The sequence below is a fragment of the Equus caballus genome, chromosome 6 (assembly GCF_041296265.1).
Source record: "Equus caballus isolate H_3958 breed thoroughbred chromosome 6, TB-T2T, whole genome shotgun sequence".
Lineage (NCBI taxonomy): Eukaryota > Metazoa > Chordata > Mammalia > Perissodactyla > Equidae > Equus > Equus caballus.
In genome coordinates this window covers 47,009,092-47,029,306 of record NC_091689.1, presented here as the reverse complement: position 1 = coordinate 47,029,306, position 20,215 = coordinate 47,009,092, and the positions used below count along the sequence as shown (strand labels likewise).

General features: G+C 57.5%; 2 protein-coding genes across 8 annotated transcripts; one reads left to right on the top strand and one right to left on the bottom strand.

Annotated features, from left to right (window-relative positions):
- Nucleotides 1-53: 53 nt before the first annotated feature.
- Nucleotides 54-13,247, top strand: IFFO1 (intermediate filament family orphan 1). 7 transcript variants are annotated; one of them, XM_070269815.1, is made up of 9 exons: nt 54-884; nt 5,022-5,082; nt 5,220-5,315; nt 6,116-6,256; nt 7,214-7,395; nt 7,517-7,637; nt 7,905-7,997; nt 10,740-10,870; nt 12,151-13,247. In XM_070269815.1, the coding sequence occupies exons 1-9, from the start codon at nt 112-114 to the stop codon at nt 12,248-12,250; spliced, it is 1,698 nt and encodes a 565-aa protein (XP_070125916.1). In that variant the 5' UTR covers nt 54-111; the 3' UTR covers nt 12,251-13,247. The 7 variants fall into 7 exon arrangements, with proteins under 7 accessions (XP_070125916.1, XP_070125915.1, XP_070125918.1 ...); XM_070269814.1 differs by having other exon boundaries at nt 55-884; nt 7,902-7,997; XM_070269817.1 differs by having other exon boundaries at nt 56-884; nt 7,238-7,395; nt 7,902-7,997.
- Nucleotides 13,248-14,168: 921 nt separating this feature from the next.
- On the bottom strand, nt 14,169-18,527 carry GAPDH (glyceraldehyde-3-phosphate dehydrogenase). Its single transcript, NM_001163856.1, has 12 exons — nt 18,492-18,527; nt 18,181-18,221; nt 16,305-16,404; nt 16,116-16,222; nt 15,906-15,996; nt 15,663-15,778; nt 15,476-15,557; nt 15,083-15,234; nt 14,921-14,999; nt 14,733-14,816; nt 14,549-14,646; nt 14,169-14,442 (listed from the first exon to the last, which is right to left on the bottom strand). The coding sequence occupies exons 2-12, from the start codon at nt 18,201-18,203 to the stop codon at nt 14,373-14,375; spliced, it is 1,002 nt and encodes a 333-aa protein (NP_001157328.1). The 5' UTR covers nt 18,204-18,221; nt 18,492-18,527; the 3' UTR covers nt 14,169-14,372.
- Nucleotides 18,528-20,215: the final 1,688 nt, after the last annotated feature.

The following is a 20,215-nucleotide window of genomic DNA, read 5'->3' as shown; positions in this document are numbered from 1 at the left end:
GGGCCGTCTGATTGGTTGCCCCGCGTCCCCCCGGCGCCTCATTGGCTCTTCTCCGTCGCCCTCCATCCCTGCTCCTGCACCGGGCTCCATCTCCCAGCAGAAGGCGCAGCCATGAATCCGTTATTCGGCCCCAACCTCTTCCTCCTACAGCAGGAGCAGCAGGGCCTGGCCGGGCCGCTGGGGGACCCCCTGGGAGGCGACCCCTTCGCCGGGGGAGGGGACGTGCCCCCGGCGCCGCTCGCCCCGGCCGGCCCGGCCCCCTACTCGCCGCCCGGGCCGGGCCCGGCGCCCCCAGCCGCCATGGCGCTCCGCAACGACCTGGGCTCCAACATCAACGTGCTCAAGACGCTGAACCTCCGGTTTCGCTGCTTCCTGGCCAAGGTGCACGAGCTGGAGCGCCGCAACCGGCTGCTGGAGAAGCAGCTGCAGCAGGCGCTGGAGGAGGGTAAGCAGGGCCGGCGGGGCCTGGCTCGCCGCGACCAGGCCGTCCAGACCGGCTTCGTCAGCCCCATCCGGCCCCTGGGGCTGCCTCTGGGCGCCCGGCCGGCTGCCGTCTGCTCCCCGTCGGCGCGGGTGCTGGGCTCGCCCGCGCGCTCGCCGGCCGGCCCCCTCGCGCCCTCCGCCGCCGGCCACTCGTCGCCCTCCACTTCCACCTCCACCGCCTACTCCTCGTCGGCCCGCTTCATGCCCGGCACCATCTGGTCCTTCTCTCACGCCCGCCGGCTCGGGCCGGGACTGGAGCCCACCTTGGTGCAAGGGCCTGGCTTGTCGTGGGTGCACCCCGACGGGGTGGGCGTCCAGATCGACACCATCACCCCTGAGATCCGCGCGCTCTACAACGTGTTGGCCAAAGTGAAGCGCGAGCGGGACGAGTACAAGCGGAGGTAGGGACCAGGAAGGTGGGACAGGGCTCAGTGTCTCATGCCACACACAGGGCCCGGGACTCGAAGTGGGTCCAGGGGAGGAGAGCAGTTGGGGCCCAGGAATCAGGGAGGAATCGGGAAAGAGAGTTCCCAGCTGTGTAAGGAGGAGCTTGGAAGTAGACAGACAGAATTGGATACTGGGAGACTAAGATCCACAGAGAGGGCAGAAGTCGGACTTGGGACAGGAGGAAGGATACTAAGAGCAGGATGTTGGGAGGAATTCATACTTTTGGTCTGGCTTTCCTTTCTGTCTCATCTAGGCTTCAGTGTTTGGATAACTGTAAACTGTGGGGTTTTGTGAGGTGAGAAAGGGCTGGAGGTCTGAGAGGTCACATCTGGGGTGCTGCTTATCCCCACCAGCCTCAGCCCTTGGAACAATTTTGTGATATCAGCTCCATATACTGATCACAAGTAAGAGGCAAAGGCTATAGCTCTAATCAGGGAGTCAGAGAAGTAGAAGGGGATGGTGAGGGAGGGGCTGGACCTTGCAGTGGATGATCCCGCCACTGCCCAGAGCTTCCCAGAGCTGTCATGGAAAGTGGGTATCCCCTCTAGTTCCATGTGAAAGGCTTTGGGGACCTCAGGGCATTGCTTGGAGTAGGTAAAAAAATGGGAAAGGGAAGAGTAAAGGGAATTCCCTAAGGAAAGGAGAAGTCACAGGGCTAGTGGGAGCTGGGAGAATCTGTGAGTGCAAAGAGCTGAAGCTGGAGGAAATGCAAACAGGGCCAGTGAAGGAACTGAGTAGGAAGAAGTTGGGTATCTGGACACACCCTGTGAGTATAGGGCAGCTGGGGGCAGGCCCAGTGCGTTCTGAGGATGAAGATTGGACTCTGCAGGCAACCTGGTGGGGCAGCAGGAGGGACCAGGGGAAGAGATGTGATGCTGGAGCGCTGGCTGTCTACCAAGTGATACCTTAGAGGGTTGATAAGCAGGCCCTTAGGACGGGAGCACGAGTGCAGCCAGCACTTTGTAGGCTCTGTGACTCATGCCATGGTTGGGGAAGGAGATGACAGGTCAGAAGGAGGCTTTGGTTTGGGGGCCTTCTTAACCCCTTAATCAGCTACTCTGACCCCTTGTGGGCAGGCCTGGGAATTCCCTTGAAGTGTAGCAGAGATTGGTGTCTCTGGGGACTGGCTGAATGTTCCGGGGAATTACCGTCTGGATCAACCTTCAGCAATCTGTAACCTGCCAGAGTCTAGTAGATCACAGCTCAGCAGGCTTTCTGAGGCTGAGTCCTGTCTTCATGCTGGCTTCCTTGGTTGTAGTCTGTATAAGTGTCTTTGGGAATCTCAATTAAAAACCATCATTCCAATGCCACCCAGAACCAGCCTGCCCCAGCCCCTGCCCCAGCCCCTGCCCCTTCCCCTGCCCCAGCCCCAGCCCCTGCCCCAGCCCCAGCCCCTGCCCCAGCCCCAGCCCCAGCCCCAGCCCCTGCCCCTGCCCCTGCCCCAGCCCCTGTCCCAGCCCCAGCCGCAGCCCCTGCCCCAGCCCCAGCCGCAGCCCCTGCCCCAGCCCCTGCCCCAGCCCCAGCCCCTGCCCCAGCCCTAGCCCCTGCCCCAGCCCCTGCCCCAGCCCCTGCCCCAGCCCCAGCCCCTGCCCCAGCCCCTGCCCCTGCCCCAGCCCCTGCCCCAGCCCCTGCCCCTGCCCCTGCAGGGGTTAACACAGTCAGCAGTGCAACATGGACAATTCTGGAATGCGTTCATTACCACAGGAACAACTGCTATTCTCAGGGGCATTTTTTTAAAAAAAAACTGAAAGAGTTTTTGTCCTTGGTCCAGCTGTCCAGGGCAGCAAAGAGTTATTCCTTGGGGACTGATGAGCTCATCACTCTGCAGCAGGCTGCTGCGCAGAGGGCCCCGCAGCTAGAGTTGGGTGGTACGTGACACTGGCAGTTACTCATTCTTCCACCCCAGATCCCCTGCCCTCTTTCTGTTCTCTTTATAGCAACACTGCAGCTCCTGTCTGTGGCCTGGAAGGCAGGGGCAAGGCTTGAGCACTAAACTGCGAAGGAATGAGGCCTCCTGGGTTCTATTTTCAGCTCCCTGGCCTTCTGTGACCTTGAGTGGGTCTCTCTTTCCTGGCCTCAGTTTTTCTGACGTAGGAATGGCCCCTGCTTTCTCACTTCGCTCCAGGATACTGTTTATTTGGAAGAGAGGTGTTCAGTAAATGTGGAATACACGGAATTGCACAAGTTCCACCTGTGCTAAGGGGACTGTGAGTGAGGCCAGATTTGAATGGAGGTCAAAACGAGCCTGTTTGTGGGACAGTCTGGCTGGAGAGCATTCTAGTGAGCTTCCAGGTGACTTATTTTCAGGTTTTTTTACCCTGTAACATTTATCAATCTTAATCCTTACGTGACTTCCTTACTTAAGTTTCTACATGAATTTGTTGAGGTCACTGTCACCGATGTTTCCTGCCCTTCCTGATGCATCTTGTCCAGGGTCATTGTTCCCTTGTCAGTCCTGTTTTCTCCCTCCAGGGACTCATGGACTCCAGGGGCGTGAGGGTACCACATCCCATGCCTTCATATTGTAGATGAAGAAACCAAGGCCCAGAAAAGATAGAGGTCTTATCTAAGAAAATATATAACCTGATGCTGCTGGAGCCCTTCACTAGCCCTGACTGTCTGAATGAGAATGCCAGAGCAAAAAGGAGAAGGATATGGGGGCCAAGCAGGGAGGGGTGGGCAGGGAGCCAAGAGGGCCCAGAGCCGGGCTGCGCCATGAACCGGCAGGGTGGTGGCCTGGCTGGCTGCCTCGTTCCTGCCCAACCGGGAGGGGCAGCCGCGCTGATGTCTAGGAGTTATTATTAGGAATACTGCAGTGCGGCCCTGAGCGAGGGACAGGGCAGCAAGGGGAGATGGGCCTGGAGGGAGGGCCCAGGGCAGAGGGCAGAGGGCAGGTGGGAAAAGATGGAAGGACGGGGAAGGAAGGATTGAATCCTGTCTACGGAACATGTTCTCTCAGGTTTTTATTTTCCTGCTGTCCTCTTTGCCACTTCTTAACCATCTTTCTTCTCCTGAAGTTTTTCTCCTGGTGCAGTTCCCCTCCTCTCTCAGACTGGGAGAAGCCTTTCCAGAATGTGACAAGAAGTGATAGGTTACATGAATGGGGTCTGAGAAGGTCTGCCATTCCAGGCAACCTTGTAGGGTCTTGAAATCCTAAGCAGTGGTATCGCCCCTCCACGCCGCCTTCCGCCTCTGTGGTGTGATGCAGTATGCACTGGCTGACCCTGGACTTCCCTGTATGAAAACCTAGCCCTGGGAAATAGACCTGCCTGTGGCCGAGAGCATCTTGTAGCCTACTTGTGCTCTTCGTCTCTGTGTTCTGCATCCAGGAGACGCCGCTTCTAGTTCTTTTCCACTGTATTAATGGGGCACTTTTTCGTGCTCCAATTTCCCTTTCTCTCTGGGTTTGGTGCTTAGTAGTCCTGGCTCCCGCTTTCTACTGCTTTAGTGCCTTGGGGCCAGCCGTGTGCCCTCTCAACAACTTACTTAGAGGGGGCTCTGGGTGGGCAGTTTCTGGAGCTTGTTGGGGATGGACTTTGAGCGTCTCCTACCAGGCTCTTGACCAACTCTGTTGATGCGGTGTGTGTCCTGCAGCTGCTTTTACAGGGTTAAATGGTACCACAAGAGGCAGGGCAGCGGGCTAGAGGAGCTCTGTTCTGGTGCAGGCAGGAGGCGGGAGACCGGATCTGTGCGACTGAAGGTGGGAGACTGGGCCGGGTGGGCCTGGTGGTCTGGTGTGGGCAGGAGGTGGGGGTGAGGCCAGCCAGACAGCTGGTTGGGCCAGGGCCTGAGCGGGTCGGGCACAGCGAAGGACCAGAGCCAGCAGCAGTTGCTCTTAAAAGTAGTTCCTGGTAGGTGGCCCGGAGGTTCCAGGCGGGCAGCTGCTGAGCTCAGCACTTGCCAGGCAGCGTGGAGCCACCCGACAGCTGCAGCTGGCCACCGCTGGCCGGCCAATGTTCCTGCCCACAGCTCCTCCCCAGCTAGGGAACCAGACCCAAGGGCTGAGGCCTGAGCCAGGTGGGGAACAGGGTGCTGTGGGGCCAGGGAAGGACTCTGCACCTACGTTCCTTCCCTTCTTCCCGTGTCTGCAGGTGGGAAGAAGAGTACACCGTGCGGATACAGTTGCAGGAGCGAGTGAACGAGCTCCAAGAGGTGAGGCGCCCGCCGCCTGTGCTTCCCTCGGACCCCACCCGGCCTTCAGCCTGGGGCCGGCTCCTGGCCCCTCCGTGTCTTTACCGTCTTCCTACATTGGCAGTGTGCTCATGGCAGCGTTCTCTCCCTGGCTGTAGGAAGCCCAAGAGGCTGATGCCTGCCAAGAGGAGCTGGCGATGAAGGTGGAGCAACTGAAAGCTGAGCTGGTGGTCTTCAAGGGGCTCATGAGCAACGTGAGCACAGTGCACGGCTTGCAGTCCTCCTTGTGGGGCGGGGCTCCTCTGTGCCAGTCTTAGGCTGTCTCAAAGCAGGCAGAGTGGCCCCTCTGGTTTTGGTCGCTTCAGTTCCTGCCCACTGCCCCTCCCCCAACTTTGCTCTGCTCCTGTTTCTTTCCCTGCCACCTCCCAGTTCAAGAGCAAAAGAAGGAACAAAAGTCCCGTGTTGTGTCTGAGAGGCAGTGAAGCCTCCATCATTACTAGAAGGTGTTAAGCAGTTAGTGAAGAACACGCAGATCCGGCTCTGCAACTTGCTAGCAGTGTGGCCTTGGGCGAATTCCTTCACTGCTCTGCTTCTCTGTCCCCATCTGTGGATGGGATGACAAGGGCATGCGCTCTGCAGGGGGATTATGGAGACATGGTGTCCCTAGGGCAGTGCTAGCACATGCGCAGTGCTAGATACGTCTTAGCTGTTGTTCTTGTTGTTACAGTGCTTTCTCCACTCTCATCTCTCCCAGTGGTCTCTCTTTTTCTCTGGGAGCATAAGTTCCAGGAGGGAGCCCCTGCGTGTCCCAGCACAGGGCCACACCCCCGAGGAGCTCCATCTGGCCAGGGAGCCAGTGGCATGGATAGCCCAATGTATGAGCAGATGTGGGGAGGGAAGAGTGATGCATTCTGCTTGGAAGAGTCAGAGATGTCTTCCTGGAGGAGGTGACAGTGATGTGTGACCGGAATGATGAGGAGGACCTTGCCAGGGCCTTATTGGTGTGTCTGGAGGGCTGGGTGCCTCCTGACTGCTCCCTGTGTCCCCCGGACAGAACCTGTCAGAGCTGGACACAAAGATCCAGGAGAAGGCCATGAAAGTCGATATGGATATCTGCCGCCGCATCGACATCACCGCCAAGCTGTGTGACGTGGCGCAGCAGCGCAACTGCGAGGACATGATCAAGATGTTCCAGGTGAGGGGTTGTGCTGCCCTCGGCCCGGGAAGGGGGCAGGCTTTGGCCCCGGGCTCCCTAGCCCCACCTCCCCAGGGCCTGAGCTCCTCAGGGGAGGGCTGGGGCAGGGGAAGAACCGCCCGTCACTGCTGGCCTGGAGCCAGGCCCTGCCCTCTTTCTTGGGGTCCTTACCTTGGCAACGGGGGCCTCAGTGGGATGAGGCTGGGGGGCAAGGAACGGCCTCTGAAGAGAGGTTTTGGAAGCTGTCTCTAATGCCATCTCTCCCCTCCTTCTCTCTCTCCTCTGTCTCTTCCTCTCCTCTCTCTTCCTCTCATCTTCTTGGCTTTCTCCACAGAAGAAGCTGGTTAGTTTGGCTCTCATGCAAGCTTTGTAATGTCCTAGTCCTAGTTTCTAAACCACCCAGGCCTTTGGCCGTCAGTCCTGACCCGCTGGGCTGTTCAGCACAGATTTCTTCTCCCCTTTCTATTTTCCTTGCTCTTTCTCCCTTTTTCGATCTCTTTTTCTCTTTGCTTCCTCTCTTTAGCCCTTCTCCCTCTGGCTTTCCAATCTGGATGTGTGATTCAGGTTTTCCTTTGTAAACACTGTGTCCTCCTCCTTCTTGCAGCCTAAGACTTTCTTTTTAGTTCAGTCATTTCATTAGAAAGAATTTTTTTTAGAAAAAGAAATCCTCTTTAGCCATTATGCCCATCTTAATGTGGTCCCAACAAGCCGTTTCTCCCCGTATCTTACTGCTCTATTTTCTGTTCTCCTTTTTCTTCCTTCTCAGTCTGCAGCTCTGTCCCCATCTGTGTCTGTCTGCCTGTGTTGGTGACTCTGGTGTTTCTGTTCCTGTCATTGTAACTGTGTCTCCTCTCTCTGTCTGCCCACCCTCCCGCTGGTTCATGCCTCTCCCCTCCCCCCTGCCCTGCCGGCACCCACCCGCCCTTTCTCCTCATGCACCCGGCCTCGTCTCTGTAGTCTCTGCACTTGTCTCCCATTAAGGTCCCATCCATGGGGGGGCGGAAGCGGGAGCGCAAGGCTGCCATCGAGGAGGACACCTCCCTGTCGGAGAGTGACGGGCCCCGCCAGCCCGATGGGGATGAGGAGGAGAGCACAGCCCTCAGCATCAACGAGGAGATGCAGCGCATGCTCAACCAGCTGTGAGTCCCTTAGGCCCATCCTCAGCAGCCCCCCAAGAGGCCAGAGCTCCCCCGCCTGCCAGCCCCCTCTGCCAGGAGGAAGGCCCCAACCCTCCTTGACACAGGGGTTCCCTGTCTCTAGGAGGGAGTATGATTTTGAGGACGACTGTGACAGCCTGACTTGGGAGGAGACTGAGGAGACCCTGCTGCTGTGGGAGGATTTCTCAGGCTATGCCATGGCAGCTGCAGAGGCCCAGGGAGAGGTAACCCCCGCTCCCGGCCTCGGGGCCCCTCCAGGGCTGCCTCTCCAGCCTGATGGCCTGTCCTTGCCTGCCGCCTCCACTCCTCACTGTTTTCCCTCTGTAGCCATCATCCTTTACCTGCTTCTCCCTCTTCCTTTGTCCTTTTCTTTTCTGTCTCTAGTTTCCTTTAACCTGACTTTCTCTCTCTCCCCTACCTTGGCCCTGCGGAATGCCCCCATCCGGTCCCTGCCCATTGGCCTCCCGCTGCTTCCTTTTCTACTCCAGCAGCAGGAAGACAGTTTGGAGAAGGTGATTAAAGATACCGAGTCCCTCTTCAAAACCCGGGAGAAAGAGTATCAGGAAACCATTGACCAGATAGAGGTAAGGACACGAGTCGAAGCTGAGGGACACGGGTTCCCAGTGGGCCATGACTAGGCTGCAGGTGCCGTGGCCTCTCGAGTCCTGCGGGACCCCAGGCCCCAGGGCCTCCCCTTTTCTTTCATGAGGAGGAGTGATCTCCCAGCTCTGGTGCCTTTAGACCTCAGGCCCTGGAGGGAGGCAGACAGATGTAGCTTCGAATCTCAGCTCTGGCGCTTACTCACTACCGCTAGAACTTTTTACAAGCCACTGCCTCTCTCGGCGCGTGTTCCTTTATTTGTAAAATGGGGAGCTGAGTAATGCCTCCCTCACAGGGCTGTTTGGAGATCATGCACTTGTCGAGCTGCAGGCCGTGTGTGTCTCACAGGAAGCGTGCCATCCTGTAGCTTGTTGTTTTCATTGCCTGCACTGTCAGGGCTGCAGCAGAGGCCACTGAGAGGGGTCTTGAACTTCGCTGCTTCTTCAGCTCAGCCTTTGAGCTAATGGGGGAATCTCCATTCTTATTCCCTAGCCCCGAGGAACCTTCTAGAGATGGCGAGTGGAGCTGGTGCTTAAACCGGGAAGGATGTGTGGTGCCCTGGATGAAGGGGGCTGTGGGGAGGGTCGGAGGGGATTCGTGAGCCCTCCTGCCTGTGCGGGAGAGGGCCCCTGCCTGAGCACTCTGACCCGGGGGCATGACTGGCGGCTGCTCTAACCCTCAGCCTCCCTTCAAGCCCACGTGGCAGATTTCCACTCTTCCTGAGCTCACACAGCCTGCGTTTTGAGAAGGAAGTTGAGAAATTATTTCCTACATGCTCATTCTCCCAACACACAACAAATAGTCCTGTTCCTTTAAGCAAAACCTTCTTTTGTTTCTGCCCAGGGAGACAGATGCTCAGTTTTAAGGCACAGCCAGATTGACGCTACGAGCCGAGGAGATGGGAAGGGAGAACTGGTCTCCACTCACTCATTTGCGCCCATCTCGCTGTCTTCCTCTTCTCTCCCAGGAGAGTGACCTTAGGAGAGATGTTAGCAGAGCTGACATGGTGGCTTAGGTGGCAGTGTTGCTCCTGGCGATCCATCTGGGACACCTGAGGTCCCTTTATCTCAGTGACCTGTGATCTCTCAGAGTCACCAAGATGGTGGCAAAGACCGTTTCCCATTGTTGGATGGGAAAGCCAAGGCCCAGGGTGGAGGGTGGGAGGGAGTTCTTTCTCCCCTATGTGCTGTCCTCTCTCCATCCGGTCCCAGCCCTCCCTTCCCCTCTGGTCACACAGTGGGTCTGGAGTTTCTGGTGTGGGGTGTTGCAGACACCTCCTAATGGGTGTGGTCATGTCCTGACCCCTCCCTGCTATAACTGTGTGAATCAAGGGGAGACATACCACTACGTGGAGACAGCTGGTGGCACTCCTAGCCTTGTCTTTTCATAGGATAGATCTGGTTCATTTCCTTCTTGCCCGTCCCATGGAGGGATGGGCTCCAGAGACAGCCCCTTCCACTCCGGCTCTCTGAGGTGGAGAAAATGGAGTGCAGGCAGTAGCTGATCTGAATAAGAGCTGGTGGCCTTGTATTTTCTTCCGAGATCGAACAGTCAGCTCGTCCCGCTCCTCTGGCTGGCTGCCGTGGGACCCCCACTGGAATCCCAGCTCTGGTACCAAGGCTGCCGCTCAGGCCATTCTCACTAGGGCTTCTGACCCCCGGCCACCGTCTCATCCCAAACGTTGCCGTCCTGACCTCTCTTGTATGCCCTCTGACCCATTTGTTTCCTTCTCCATGTTCCGTCCTGTCTGTCCCCTTCAGATGTGTTATGGGGTGTTGCCGTCCGATTCACAGGCTTCACGGCTCCTTCCCTACCCTTGCTCTTTGCTCCCAGGCAGCCAAGCAGTTTTATTCGGCCTCCCCTCTGTCCTTTGTACCCCAAACAAAGAGAGGCAGCAGACTGTCCCTGGCCCGGGCCTCTTATGGCCTTTGTGCCACCTCTCCGCTCTGCCTCAAAGCCTGCGGTGCAGGGTCGGGCTCTGGGAGGGAGGCCCTCATTTTTCACATATAACATTTCTCAAATCAAGATACATCTTAGAACCGGTAGGACATTCAGTGGGCAGGGAGTCTCTGTTAGTCTCTGAAAATGGCTTACAAGTGAGAAAATAAAGTAAAACGCAGAAATGGATGCTAAGAGAATTGAGCCCCTTTCAACACTGCAGACAGGTGTTCTTTGTGCCATGAGTCTTGTAGATGCTTCCCTAAGTTAATTAATTTCCCACGGAGGTGCTGGGTATGCACAGGCAGAGATGAACAACACCCATGGCCAGCCCTTCCAGGAGCTCCCATTTGAGTGAGGGATACAGGCTGGGTACGGCATTGTACAAGGAATGAGGGATGAGCCAATCCATGTAGGAACCCCAGGGAGGGAGCAAGGCTGTCCACAGATAGCCACCCAGGGCTCTCAAGAATGTCCCTCCTCTCCATCCTGCCCTTTTACATTCCTTTCCTCATTGCTCTCATCAGTGAGTCCTTTAAAGGGGTGCAGGACTGTAGCAGATCCCTTTGCATTCCTCTGTAAGCAAAGTCTTTTCCCCTGGAAAACTAGAAGGAATGATAGTGTATTGGGTGCCTTCGGCCTTGATCTGATTTATTTTTAAATGTGAGCCCTCTTGCACGGCTGCCTGGGACTCCTGCCAGGTGGTGCTCTGGGGGGGGTGTCAGTCTCCTCGGGGTAGGGGGCAGGGGCCCTGCTGACACCCTGGCCCTGCCCTGCCCCTGCCACAGCTGGAGCTGGCCACGGCCAAGAATGACATGAACCGGCACCTGCACGAGTACATGGAGATGTGCAGCATGAAGCGAGGCCTGGACGTGCAGATGGAGACCTGCCGCCGGCTCATCACCCAGTCTGGAGACCGGTGAGGGCCTTCCTGGAGTCTGGGCCCTGCCCCGCTTCCTCCGGGCCTCCCTCCCAGGGTGCATGCAGGGAGGGAGCGGTGGGCCAGAGCCCCTTGGAGGGCAGGCCCTGAACCCCCTTCGGCAGTGACCCAGTCACGTCTTGATGCGGGGCTCTTGTTGGAGGTCACTTGTATGTCTGGCCCAGCCTGACAGCTTTCTTTCCCTTGGAAGTGGATGATACGTATGTCCATTCTGGCGGATAGCTGAAACCTCCCAATGCCACCAACTCTGATGGTTCCACTGGTTAGAGGCAGCTAAAAACGCACGGAAGAGAAGGGGCGTGGGGCAAGTTTTTATCTAAAGTCAGGGCCATGATTCATGCATTTGACCCTGTGTAAGTTATACCTCCACAAAAAAGTCGATTAAAAAGTCACAAATACTTCAGATAGACATAAAGTTGGGGCCATCAAGTCAGTGCACTCAGCTCAGGTGACATCTCTCATACTGTGACTTTATTTATTTATTAAAAATTTTTTTTTTTGAAGATTAGCCCTGAGCTAACTGCTACCAATCCTCCTCCTTTTGCTGAGGAAGATTGGCCCTGAGCTAACATCTGTGCCCATCTTCCTCTACTTTATATGTGGGACACCTACCATAGCATGGTTTGCCAAGCAGTGCCATGTCCACACCCGGGTCCGAACCGGCGAACCCTGGGCTGCCGAAGCAGAACGTGCGCACTTAACTGCTGCGCCACTGGGCCGGCCCCTAAATTATTTTTAGGATTAGCACCTGAGCTAGCAACTGTTGCCAGTCTTCTTTTTTTTTTTTTTATTCTTCTCCCAAAAGCCTCCCAGTACATAGTTGTATATATTTTTTAGTTGTGGGTCCTTCTGGTTGTGGCATGTGGGCTGCCGCCTCAGCATGGCCGGTGCCATGTCCGTGCCCAGCATCCAAACTAGTGAAACCCTGGGCCTCCGAAGCAGAGCTTGCAAACTTAACCACTCGGCCACGGGGCTGGCACCCATACTGTGACTATAGATATTTCTGAACTCTGAGCCTCCCAGAGTCCCCAAGATAAAAACAGGGACCGGTTCCCCCATTGGGCGGGGGAGGGGAGAGGTTTCTTCCTCCCCTCCCCACTCCCTCGCCCTGCATCTGCCCTCACCCTTGTGGTCCTCCTGCCCTTGCTGAAGATGTTACTCACCTGCCTGCCAGAGAACAAGGCCCGGGGAGAGACATGCCAGCCTCCTCAGGATCCCTGCCTTCCCCAAGGTGACAACTGGTGTTTTTTTCTAGAAAGTCTCCTGCTTTCACTGCGGTCCCGCTTAGCGACCCGCCGCCGCCACCGCCAAGCGAGACTGATGACTCCGATCGCGATGTCTCATCTGATAGCTCCATGAGATAGGGGCCTGCCTCCGGCTTGGCTCCCCTGGGGCCCCACCCTGCTGGGAACTCACCGAAGCAGAGGGTTCGGAGGTTCACAGAAGGGGAGCTGCATTTGTTTCGCTGCACCAAGCCTGGCCCTGGGGACTGGGGCGCTCTTCCCTCGGGCTTCCTCCCTTGGTCCTTGGCCTCTCCAGGGTTCTAGGGTGTCTGGAGCAAGGCTTGGCCTGCCCTTCCCGGGCAACTCCTGCCACAGCCGGGGCTCTGCTGCCTTCATGTGTGGGCCTCTGCTACCTTCCCATCTTTAAAATGCTGCCAGAGCGATTGTGGCCCCTTACCTTCTCCATCGAGTAAGGAATGTGATTGTCAGATATTCCTTCCATCCCTGTGGCCTAGAGCCAGCTCACTGTCTGATTCTGTACTGGTGCTAACTGGCCAGGCACTGGTATGAAGTGGATTAGGCTGGATGTTTTGTGGCTTGTGCAACACACGCAGTGGGAGAGGACTTCCCTCTGTGTCCTAAGTGGGGCTGGGCAGGGTGCTCTGTCCTCCCTCTGTCGTCCAAATGCTCCCGGTGCCTGCCTGTGGACGGCAGAGTAACATGGTACCACCCTTCCCTGTTGGAAGTGCCATGCATTAAAGGGGCCCTCGTGCCCTGTCTCGGCGGCTCCTCGGTCTGACTGGGTGCAGGACGGTGTAGGGCAATGGGCGCTCTTGCTTGTCTCCCGTCACTGCTGAGTGCGAGAAAGGCAAAGCTGCTTGTGCGTGCACATGGGTGAGTGCATGCACGTGTGCTCAGGGTCTCAGTATCTTGTTATCAGCCGACGCTGTGCCTCCTCCATGTTAGTCACACCCTGAGACCACCAGGCTGAGAAAGATGTCCCGGACTTGGAAAAGCTTGGAGAAACTGGAGACGTGACTGAGGCTACCTCAGCATAACTGCCGAGGAGGCTATGCTGAGCTGATGTTCGACTGCAATCGTTAATAATAATGACATTGCGAGTATTTATTGAACCCTCGTGTCACTGTTTCAAGCACTTTCTGGAGGTGGCTACGCAATCCCGTGAAGTCTGCACTGTTCCCACCGTTTTACAAACATGCAGGCGCAGACTGAGGGGGGAGCTCTAAAGTACCTGCCCAGAGTCACAGAGCCTCAAGTGGCAGCAGCAGGCTCTCAACCCGGGTCACTGGCGCCAAGCCTGTGCCTCACCCATGGTGATGATGGGAGTGTTAGTCATCCTGCCACTCCCCTGGGACTACAGGAGGCGCACATTACTCTTTTTCCCGGTTTATTTACTCTGTGGTACTTCCTGTGTATCAGGCGTGGTTCTAGCCCAATACATAATCAACCTAATATAATCCTTCCGAAGAACTTAAGAGCTGGGAACTAGCAGATACTGTTTGCAGAGAGTGACTAGGGCACAGAAAGGGAAGTAACACACACGAGCCCTCATAGCTGAGGCAGGGCTGGCATCTACACCCAGTGGTTGGGCTGCATGCATGCTGCCCACTAGGGCCCTGCTGCAGAGAAGTTGGGTAACCAGTGGAAGCCATATGGACTTGGGAGCCCAGCTCCAAAGCCCTGACTTCCTGTGCCGACGTCACCCTCCCAGGGCAGCAGCCAGGCGGTTCCTGTGTTCAGCCTGCAGCAAGTAGCAGGCTGGAGCCTGGTGAGAAAATGGTCTGGCCTTCTGAGGGGCTCGGCTGGCTCCCTGTAGCACCCAGAGGACAGATGGTTCCTCAGAGGAGCGGGGCCTGGGCACACCCCTCTGCAAGGGATGTTCAGTCCCCCAGCTCTAAACCTCCGGTTGTGTTACGCCTGGTCAGGGCACACCAGGCCCTTCCTGGGTACTCAGCAAGATTGGCGTCACCTTGGCACTAGCCCAGCTTCCCTCCCCTCTATCCCAGACCCCAGAATAAGACACAACAAGGAGCTGGCTGGGTACAGTGTACTTTATTGATGGTACATGACAAGGTAGGGCTCCCCAAGCCCCTCCCCTTCTTCAGGGGGGTCTGAGATGGAAACTGTGGAGGTCAGGAGACTCTCAATATGTTAGGGGGTCAAGTTGGGACAAGCATTCCCAGCAGCTGAGGGCCTTTCTCCTTCTCTTGCTGGGTGATTGGTGGTCCAGGGGGCTCTTACTCCTTGGAGGCCATGTGGGCCATAAGGTCCACCACCCTATTGCTGTAGCCAAATTCATTGTCATACCTGGAAGGAGATCAAGAGTTAAGGGTTATTTTCCTGAGCCAGCCATCAGAGGGCACCAGACTCTTAATCACTTCCTTAAGCACAGTCCTCCTCCCCAGCCACATACCAGGAAATGAGCTTGACAAAGTGGTCGTTGAGGGCAATGCCAGCCCCAGCATCGAAGGTGGAAGAGTGGGTGTCACTGTTAAAATCGCAGGAGACAACCTGGGGAAGAGAGGAAGGCCAAGTATGGGAACTCAGTCTTGCTCAGTAAGACCATGTGGACACCAAGTTCCCTGTCCTGTCAGTACCTGGTCCTCAGTGTAGCCCAGGATGCCCTTGAGGGGGCCCTCCGATGCCTGCTTCACCACCTTCTTGATCTCATCGTATTTGGCCTAATAGGGTAAAACAAGATGGTCACTCGAGTTCCAATCTTGCCCCTGTTCTACCAAAGACATAAAGTCCCAGCCCCCCGAAAGCTCTTCCAATCCATACATACAGCTTTCTCCAGGCGGCAGGTCAGATCCACGACTGACACGTTAGGGGTGGGGACACGGAAGGCCATGCCAGTGAGCTTCCTGTAGACACAGGGAAGCAGGATCAGCACCACTTCTCCTGGTTCCCCAGATCCCCAGGGCAGAAAGGCAGCAAAGAGCCTCACCCATTCAGCTCAGGGATGACCTTGCCCACAGCCTTGGCAGCACCAGTAGAAGCAGGGATGATGTTCTGGGCAGCCCCTCGGCCATCGCGCCACATCTTCCCAGAGGGGCCATCCACGGTCTTCTGGGTGGCAGTGATGGCATGCACTGTGGTCTGGAAACGTGGCGGGAGTGAAGGCCCTGCACCATGCTCAACACACTGCCCACCCTTCAATCTCCCTCCTCCTCCCCTTGGGAAGAATTAAGGGACAGAGTGACCTGAGCCAATCCCTCGGAACCCTCAATGTCCCACAGCCTCCATGGCCCCCAGAAACCAAGGCTATGTTCTAAGGAGAGAGCAGGATCCAGTCCTGGGTGAGAAATGAATGTGCTCTGGTCACCTCCTCCCCTCATACCATGAGTCCCTCCACGATGCCAAAGTGGTCATGGATGACCTTGGCCAGGGGGGCCAAGCAATTGGTGGTGCAGGAGGCATTGCTGAAAAGAGAGGCAACTCAGGGGCAAGCATTCCATCTTGTGACACATAGTACACTATTTGACCACTTCTCCATTCCCCTCTCAGCTCCCCGCTGCCATGCTTACCTGACAATCTTCAGGGAATTGTCATATTTCTCGTGGTTCACGCCCATCACAAACATTGGGGCATCAGCAGAAGGAGCAGAGATGATGACCCTTTTGGCTCCACCCTTCAAGTGAGCCTGCAGTAGAGGAGGCGTTATAAACCCACGTTCCATCTTTCCCGGTCCAAGTCAGCTCCCCCTGGTCATCCCGCTACACCAAATCCCAGGGTCAACTCCCCTCATCTTTAGCCTCCCTGCCACTCACCCCAGCCTTCTCCAAGGTAGTGAAGACACCAGTGGACTCCACAACATATTCAGCACCAGCATCGCCCCATTTGATGTTGGCGGGATCTCGCCTACAAGGGATGACAAGACACAGTTCAGGGATGTCGGGTACTATGTACCCAAGGTGGTCACCCCATTCTAGTGCCCCCACCGAGGCAAAACTTCTTCCTGTTTCGTCTTCCACACTTACTCCTGGAAGATGGTGATGGCCTTTCCGTTGATGACAAGCTTCCCGTGCTCGGCCTTGACTGTGCCATGGAACTTGCCATGGGTGGAATCATACTGAAACATGTAGACCTGGAGGGACAAGCGAGGGCATCAAGGGGCTGCGCTTCAGCCGGGCCCTGCTCCCCACACCCTCTGCATGGGCGGCACTTACCATGTAGTTGAGGTCAATGAAGGGGTCATTGATGGCGACAATATCCACTTTGCCAGAGTTAAAAGCAGCCCTGGTGACCAGGCGCCCAATACGGCCAAATCTGAGGGAGACAAGAGGTGAGAAGGCATGAAAAAGGAGGAGAGACTTCTAGCCTGCTATGTGTGTCAGCAGCCCTAGGCCAACTCATCCTCTTCCAGAGGGAAGGGGACGGCACATCCTCCCAGAGCCACAAGGTCTGATTTTATCTTCCTTGAGCAACCCTGCCAGGCAGGCTGGCCTCACAGCATGGTCATACAGTGACAGCTCCCCTCCTGCCCAAGAGGTGATTAGGCACAGACTTGCCCAACCCCCTAGCCACCTGGTCCTTCAAGGAGAAAGGGCAGTGCGGGCTGAACTGCTGCTGCCACCCACAAGTCTGTGCACATGCCTGGCACATGGCATTCATCACCCCCACTATCTGCCCTGGGAATGCTTGCTCCCGTCTGGCCCAACTTCAGGTTACACCCTCTCCGGAGCAAGACCTGTGCACTCAGCATCACCAAGCTCAAAGGGCAAGAGTAAAGGTCAGAAGTTAACCGGATGGGGAAAGCCCACCCCTCCTTGAAGGCCCTCCCACAAAAGGGAAGGACCCAGGGAACACGTGGCCTTTCAATGCCCTAAGCCAGGGGCTCTAGTTTGCTAAACGTCACCATCCTTCCTAGCTCTTTTCCAAAAATCAGGAGTGGTAGCAACAGATGTGTGTGAGAGGGAAGGAGATGAAGAGCGCAGACGCCCAGGCCCCCAGCTGCAAAAAGGTCAGGCAGCTATATTTAACCCCAGATTAGAGTGGAGTGGAGGATCTGATTTCTGGAAGATGGAACAGGGAGAGGGGCAAGATACCCAAGGCTCAGGGACACCCAATCCTCCCAGTGACCTTTACAGCCTGGCATTTAGGGTTGGGTCAGCTCTAGGCATGGACGGAAGAGCCCAGCTTTGGGGGGAGCCCCTGTGAAGAAAGGGGCTGCGCTGCAGGAGCCATTTTGTGGTGGAAAATTTCTAACTACTCATGACTCAGCTCCCCCAGCATGGCACTGAGCCACAGCTACCCCACGTCTCCGCGAGGAGAAAAGGACGCAAGAGGACCCCCATGCACCCGCGTTTTCGATTCATCAGAGAACCATCCAGGAAAAGTATCATCCCTGACAGGAAATTTAGTTAGTCGTTTAAGGGATGGTCCCAGGTTACTGTGCTCAGAGATCTGAGGTCCAGCTCTTTTGAAAGCAAGATCGGGGAAAACCTTGCTTCATCAGGTTTACCGGATAAAGGCGACTCCACCCCAAAGAGGCAGGAGTCGGAGGGTTAACCACAGGCAAGGGAGGAGGAGGAAGACTGAAGAGCTAAGGAAGGTTTCCTAACGGCGGTTCATTCATTTCCTTCCCAATTACAACATGGCGGCTGGGTTACCGCAAATGAGCCCTCCCAGCTGGTTATGCACTAAGCTATGCCTCCTGCATCCCCGCGCCGTGCCTGGGCCTGGCTAGGTGGGGGCGAAGGAAAAAAAGAAGCCCCTGCTAGGAGATTAAAGGGATGGGTCCAGAGCAAGAATTGGGGGTTCTCCCGTTCATCTGCGGCCGGTGGAGTGGAAGACTCCGGATAACTTGTCCCTGCAGGGGCGGAGTTAGAGCAGGCGCGACAGCTGGGGGTGGGGGACACGAGGCCCTTTGAAGCAGGAGCCTCTGCCAGGTCTGAGCGCTGACCTTGAGTTCTCCTTGGTGGTGGGGGGGGGGGGGGGCGACCATCCCATCCACCTCCCCTGGAGCTTGCAGACCCGCGTCGGGCAAGCTGGTGGGGGCCGCAGGGCTCAATGCCCCGCATCCTACCCTATCCTCGAACTCACCCGTTTACTCCGACCTTCACCATCGCGTCGCGGGCAGGCGGCTGCGGGGACAGGAAAGGGAGCATTAGCGCCCGGGGGCGGGAAGCGCTGGGATCTGGCCATCACCCTCCCCGCCGCTCCCCTCCTCCCCCTCCCCCAGGCCTCCATTCCCCTCCAGCGCTTCGGCACGTCGCGCCCCTGCAATGCGGAGGCCCGGCCCGGCGCCCCCGCCCCTGCCCCCGCCCCGTGCAGGCTGCTCCCGGCCTGCGCAGCCCTGTGCGCTTCTCGGAACGCGGCCGAGCCTTCGGCGGCCCCGCTTTGCCTGTTTTTACCTAGCAGTGCGGAAGGGAAGCGGCTGTCTGTCGAACGAGGAGGAGCAGAGAGCACAGGCGCAGGCTGCGGTCCCTATTTATAGAGGCGGGGCGGGGCCGGAGCGTGGGGAAGAGGCCCGCCCCCCCACCGGCCCTGCCCGAGGGCGCCCGGGCCTGAGCTACGTGCGCCCGTAAAACCGCGAGTAGCCGGGCCCGCGTGTTTTTTTCAAACTCGCCTCGCTCTTCCAATGTGCACGCACCACGCGTGTGGGCTGGGGACGGATGGGGGAGGGGACTGAGACTAGCTCATTGGAGGAGGTGATCGGTGATGGTGTCTAGGACGGGACTGTGGCCTGCAGGAGACTGTGGGCTCGAGGACAGGGGTCCTGGTGAGAACTGAGAACATCGAGGAGGCCAGGGACGTTCAAGTTGCTGCACGGAGGAAACGGGAGGACTTTAGGAGCTGGTGGGAGGGGGAATTGGAGCCGGAGCCTGGGGCGGTTCGCTACTGCACCCTGCCACGCCCTCCCCTTTCTTGCCAAGGCTGAGAAACGGGACGGCTGAGGCACTTCTCCTCGAGGGTCTTCGGTAGTGAAACAGGAACTGCCAAGTGGAAGGCTCAGGAGGGGCCAATCCGCCTCCCGCGGGGCCCTTCCCGGCCCCCGCTTCCTTCTCCCCATCCCCTGGTTCCCGCCTTCTCTGGGCTGGGGGCCAGGGCTGGGCGCTGGGCAGTGGGGCCTGGAGAGGAAGGAGCCTCAGGAGGAGGCGTGGGGTGGGTGGGTGGCGGGGGAGAGGTTCTGCACTGAAGGTCTCTCTGTCCTGCAGCTCGGGCAGCCTGGAGACCTGATAATTGGGGCAGACAAACCAGGCCCCGTGTGCACCAGATGCTCTCCCCCAGGCCGGGGCCCCAGGGGAGAACGAGATCACTGTGGAGGGCTGGGCGGCGCCTCCCACAAAGTGTCTCCTGGGAACTCCGCGTGCCGTGCCGCCCAGGCTGGGAGACAATGCCCCTTTCACCCCCTCCAGCCCAAGGCAGAGAGCGGGACGTGAGGGCGGAAGTCCCTCCCCATTCTGGGACGTGCAGCCCAGCCCTGGAGCCAGGGCCTCCCCTTCTCTGGCTGCGCCCAGGCGATGTTGGGGGTAGGGTGAGGAGTCCAGAAGAGGAAGTAATTGGGAGTCTTGGGTACATGGTGGGAACAGGCCCCTAGCCCCTTCCCACATGTGAGGGAGAGGAAGGTATCCAAGTGAGGTCAGGGAGCCGAGCTGTGCCGATTTGTGAGCTGAGGATGGAGGAAAGGCTGCTTCTGAGCACTTGAAAAGAGTGAAGGTTTCCAAGGGGGTGGGGTGGAATGGACCGTGCCCATCAGCAGGTGCTGGGGGACAGGGATCCTGGGCCCTCTTTGCTGGCCCAGCGTAACCTGAGACCGGCCCCCTTTTCTAGCTGAAAAGCCTGTGGCTAAGTTTAGCCGGCCTGGTGATAACCTTTGCTTAAAAGGCAGAGAGCACACTGTCGCGCACCCCGACTCCAGCCCCAGTCCCTTCCCTTTCTGGGATTGCCACCGCTGTGCCTGTGTCTGGCAGCCATCCGCATGGTTGGTGCCCAGGCTTTTCACGACCAGCAAGAGCAGGGCCATAGGGCACCTACTGGTGAGGAGATGGGAAGGCTGCACTGCAGAGTCTGCTGGAAGTGGAGGGCTCAGCTGCTACTGTGCCATTCCCGCTTAGGCTCCACCAGGACCCTTCAC

Excerpts from the sequence above, each read along its gene's own strand:
- IFFO1 (XM_070269818.1), top strand. The coding sequence starts at position 112 with ATGAATCCGTTATTCGGCCCCAACCTCTTCCTCCTACAGCAGGAGCAG. Across the intron at positions 5,083-5,219 it reads GAGTGAACGAGCTCCAAGAG|GAAGCCCAAGAGGCTGATGC; the intron begins GTGAGGCGCCCG and ends CCCTGGCTGTAG. Across the intron at positions 7,396-7,516 it reads CAGCGCATGCTCAACCAGCT|GAGGGAGTATGATTTTGAGG; the intron begins GTGAGTCCCTTA and ends CCCTGTCTCTAG.
- GAPDH (NM_001163856.1), bottom strand. The coding sequence starts at position 18,203 with ATGGTGAAGGTCGGAGTAAACGG. Across the intron at positions 16,405-18,180 it reads GTGAAGGTCGGAGTAAACGG|ATTTGGCCGTATTGGGCGCC; the intron begins GTGAGTTCGAGG and ends TGTCTCCCTCAG. Across the intron at positions 16,223-16,304 it reads TCATTGACCTCAACTACATG|GTCTACATGTTTCAGTATGA; the intron begins GTAAGTGCCGCC and ends TTGTCCCTCCAG.